The 4,641-nt window shown below is 45.6% G+C and overlaps 1 protein-coding gene across 1 annotated transcript; it reads right to left on the bottom strand.

Moving 5' to 3' along the window:
- On the bottom strand, positions 1–3,893 carry RFPL4A (ret finger protein like 4A). Its single transcript, XM_019710892.3, has 2 exons — positions 3,608–3,893; positions 1–1,262 (listed from the first exon to the last, which is right to left on the bottom strand). Exons 1-2 carry the CDS (start codon positions 3,891–3,893, stop codon positions 682–684), a joined length of 867 nt encoding a protein of 288 aa, XP_019566451.3. The 3' UTR covers positions 1–681.
- Between the last annotated feature and the right edge of the window lie 748 nt (positions 3,894–4,641).

Below are 4,641 nucleotides of genomic sequence, written 5' to 3'. Positions count from 1 at the left end.
CTGGGTGCCTACAGCCGGCTCGTGTGGAAAGGGCCCACAGCCTGCAGCCAGTGTTGGGTGAAACGGAGGCGCTCACATCAGAGGGAGCTGAAGTGCACACCTCTTGGTTTAAGGCGGGACAACGGGAGTGCCATTCAGAGTTCCCATGGGGTCAGGCTGAGGCTGGACTTCAGCAGAAAACACCTCCTTGATCCAGCTCTTCTGCAGCCCTCCCGCCTGCCCCGGGTGCGTGACCGTGAATGTGCACTTGAAACGAACGTGCGCTTTCTGTTGCTGAAACTGAATAGATACACATCTCTATTTTAACTGTTTAGACAGACCTGGTTTCCACATCATAAAGAAAAACAACTAATCTGTTGGGTCACATCCAAATTTATTTCATTTTTAACCTTCATTACACACTAAGTTAACCTTTTAGACAATAGAAAGGGAAACATTTGGCAATGGATGTGAAAGTTCAGAGCATATTAGATGGACAGAAATATAAACAAGTGAAAGGAAGTGACCACAACAATACTGAATATCGGACATGTAATTTCCCCAAATATAATTAATTTGTGTTTGGGTATCACAAACTGTCCCATATTTTCCACCTTGGTACCATATGTGTAACAAGCAGAACAGCTCCTAGCTCCGGCCGAGTACACAGGAAGGTTCCAGAAGGTTCCTATGCTCAGAGGCTCACTGGCCTTGCCCAGGAGTCACTGGAGAACTGGCAATGCCTGAGTCCATTGCAGGATATATTGTCAGGAAGCTTTCGTCATCCATAACTGGATTTGCAGGAGCGAAAAATGGACGCAGTGGCTCTGCAGGACAGACTTTGGGGAATGTAAAAATATGGGACCCATCGCCAACGTGGTAAAAGGAAATGGTACCCATACCCATGTCCAGGAAGACGCCCACGCGGCGTAAGTGGGGGTTAATCATGAGCACTGTCAAAGGCACGGTGCTGGCAGAGAAGACGTCTTCGCTCCTCGAACTCACAGTCCAGAAGCCGAGGTCTGAAGACAGCACAATTCCGCCTTGCCGAGGACCAGATTCCTGGCAAACGCCCACATTCCATTCTTTGCTTGTCCCCACATCCACCTCCCAGTAATGGCGGCCAGAGATGAACCGAGGGGAACCGAGGACACAAATGGCGAAGTTGAATCTCACAGCATGGGCCTTCCGCTCCTGTTTGAAATACCCACAGCGGACACGCCTCAGATCCTCAGAAATGATGAGGTAGTTGTTGGCTGTGTCAACATCCAAAGTCATATCCACTGTAGACAAACAGTCAAATCAGCAAGCACATACACAGTACGCCCCCCTTCATGTCCACTGCAAAGGCCCAGACAGCTCACTGTCACGTCTCCCACTGTCCATGTCTTCCCTGATAGGTCGGCTGGTAAAAGAACGCACATGGTCAGGCGAGTTAAGAAGGTTTATTGAGAAAAGTCCATGGGGATGTGCAAAAGCAGCCCCCGAGGGAAAGAGTTAAAAGGGTTTTATAAGGGGACGATACTAATAGGGCAGCATTGTTTAAACAGAAGATGCTAGCTGCCCGCAAGCCAGTAACTTTCTGTTATCGCAAGTTTGGCTCTGTCTGCAGGTGCAGGCTAACAGACATTTTGTTGTTTTCTTGCAGACATGGTGCTGTCTGTAAGTCAAGGTCTCTGAGACCTAACATTCCCTAATTGGAATTTTCCTGGGGACATTCCCCTGGCCCCTGATTAGATCAAATTTTATGTATAGGATGAACCATAATTTGAAATAGTCCTTATTCATAGTAGGTATTCTCTTTCCATTAAGTTACTTATTTGATTAAGGATTTTTCTTCTGTTTAATATGGAATACACGTGAAACAAAAAAGACCATGACTGCTGTTTGTTCTCAAAATTATTATACAAATTAACACAGATTCTGTCAAAATCCAGGCCTCAAATATATATTCTGAATGACAGAAAATATTTTACTTATTGCAGAATAATATTCACATTAAAGTTTTCCTTTCTTTTTCTCTTTTTTTTTTTTGCAATCACCTTCCTTATTTACTGTTGTTGAAGAGGCAATTGCCAGCCCTTTTCTTCCTTAGAGTTGAAATAAAATTAAAACAAATGCTAGGAGTCCTGAGATGAGGTGGGGGAGCTCTGGGCAGTTGACAGAGGAAGGGATCGTCACAGACCCAGAACTCACTGGGGCAGCACTCAGGAGGGCAGGGGACTTGGAGAAGAATGACCGTGTGTAGTGGCAGCATCTCCCTCTCACCCTAGTTACGAGGATGGGCGCACAGAGCTGCTTGTCTTAGCACGACCGTATGGATGGAGCCGGTACAGCCTCAGAGGTAAACCCTCCAGGCCAAAGAGGGAGCAATTGCCTTCCTTGGTCTCTCATGGCATGGTTCTCTGGGAGATTCTCAGACTTTCTGACCATCAGGATCTGACCTACAGGCACAATCACACAGCCTCACTGCCGGAGGGTCAGGGCCTTGTTACTCAAGAGTGTGGTCCTTGAACTAGCAGCGTCCACACCACCAGAGCTCGTCACAAATCCAGATTCACAGGCCAGCCCTGTGCCAGGACCCAGAATCTGCACTTAAACAAGACCCTTGGGAAACATATACACACAACTTTGAGAACCACTGTTCCAGGCCAGTGTTGCCCAAAGGAACAACGTGAGCCCTGTGTGCAATTTAAAATTTTCTTATTCCTCAAAAAATTAAAACAATAGATCTACCATACGATCCAGCAGTTCCACTTCTGGGTATTTATCCAAAGAAAACCAAAGCACTAATTCAAAAAGACATATGCATCCGTCCCTACGTTCACTGCAGCATTATTTACAACAGCCAACACATGGAAGCAACCTAGGTGTCCATCGATAGACGATTGGATAAAGAAGATGACAGTAGTCATGGGGATGTAGGGTATAGCACAAGGAATACAGTCAATATTGTAATAACTACATATGGTGTCGATTTTTTTGGGATGCTAGATGGGCGGGGGTTAGGGGGTTAGATGAAAAATATGAAGGGATTAAGAAGTACAAATTGGCAGTTACAAAATAGTCGTGGGGATATAAAGTACAGCACAGGGAATATAGTCAATATTGTAATAACTATGTATGGTGCCAGGTGGGTACTAGGCTTATTGGGGGGATCATTTCATAAATTATATGCTGTACACTTGAAACTAATAATATATGTCAACTGTAACTGAAAATGAATTTTAAAAAGATAATTTGACGAAAAGAAAATTTTCTTACATATTTTAAAAATTGTAAAAATTAGTTAGAATTGGTTTTAACAATATATTTTATTGGATATGGTCTAGCATATCCAAAATCTGATTTTACTTGTGTCAATCTCCAGTTTGAAGCGATCAATAGGTCCCCGTGGCTCTTGGACATACTGGATAGCACAGGTCAAGGGCATGATTAAATATTATATTTTCTTAAAAACCTACGGACAGTTCTAATCTATACTTAAAGGTGAGGACAACTGTCACTGGGCAAGAATAAACATTTCAGGTGCTAGAATCCTGCTAGTGCCACTTTTATTAGGGAGCTTTTAAAGTTCGCTCCTTCTGGGGCCCCAACGGGTTGGGGGCAGGACGTACACACGTCTTACCTTGGAACTTCCGCACCCGTGGGTTCATCTGTAGAACGGTTCTTAGCTGGGGCTCCAAGTCCTTGACCTTTGACACCAGCCTGCCAAGCTGGCTGTTGGGTCGGATGTCGTTCTTCTGAGAAAGCTCGGAGCAGGAGGGGCACAAAACTCCGACTCTGCTGGGCTCCTTCTGCAGAGAACTGACGCAGTGCAGGCAACAGATGTATCCACATCTCATGTTCACAGGGTTTTTGAGATGAGTCAGGCAAAGTGGACATCTGCACGCTTCTTTGAAGTGTTCAGCCATGGCCACTGTGTCGGGGAAAGGTGCACAGTGTTAGAACTTTCATGAGCAACATGGACTCATCAGTCCTGGGACACCGACCTCTTTACATGCAGTGATATGCAGTCACTACTCCTGGGCAATGAAGATACAGTATAAGTAACGGATGTAAATGACTCATGGCCTTGAACTCCAGACGTTTGAACCGCGAGCTGGAATGAAGTCCAGGCTTCATGGTTGGGCTGTAAGTTAGATGGTGAGAGGGTCTCTAGGACACCTGAGCTGTCCAGTGTGGCAGTCGCTATCGAGCAGCTGGGTTGGGGCTTGTGCGCATGGAAATGTGTTGTGAGCGTGAGATACACACTCAGGTTTGAAAACATCGTGAGCGATTGTAAGCGAGCTCCTTGACTTCCTCCCAAAATTGATCACATGTTGAAATGATTGCTTCCGGCCAGTTACAATGAATCAGACTGGGTTGATTTTACCTTATTTAAGTGGCTGTTAGAAAATGAATTTGCAGTGACATATGTGGGTCACCTTATGTTCTGAGTGGACAGCGTTGGTCTAGACCCAGAAACCCTCCAACTTCTTCAGCTGTCAGATTTGGATGTGGCAGAACCCTCAGCAGAAGTGGGATAGATGAGTGGCTGGCACTCCACTCACCACCTCACAGAGTCGGCCAAACTCTGGTTTGACTCAGGATAATGACGATATTGTTCCTCCAGCCTGGTACTGACACTTAGTTCTGCCTAGTGCTCCATCAGAGGTCCCA

The sequence above is a fragment of the Rhinolophus sinicus genome, chromosome 8 (genome assembly GCF_057876585.1).
Source record: "Rhinolophus sinicus isolate RSI-liver-muscle chromosome 8, RSI-T2T, whole genome shotgun sequence".
In the NCBI taxonomy this organism is placed as follows: Eukaryota; Metazoa; Chordata; class Mammalia; order Chiroptera; family Rhinolophidae; genus Rhinolophus; species Rhinolophus sinicus.
The sequence above is the reverse complement of the archived record's forward strand: the minus strand, read 5'-3'. Positions and strand labels throughout refer to the sequence as shown.

What these genes read in the sequence shown, in the direction of transcription:
- RFPL4A (XM_019710892.3), bottom strand. Translation starts at nt 3,893, where the DNA reads ATGGCTGAACACTTCAAAGAAGCGTGCAGATGTCCACTTTGCCTGACT. An exon ending in ACGGGTGCGGAAGTTCCAAG is followed by an intron (nt 1,263 to 3,607) that starts GTAAGACGTGTG and finishes GTTTGTCTACAG; the next exon opens with TGGATATGACTTTGGATGTT.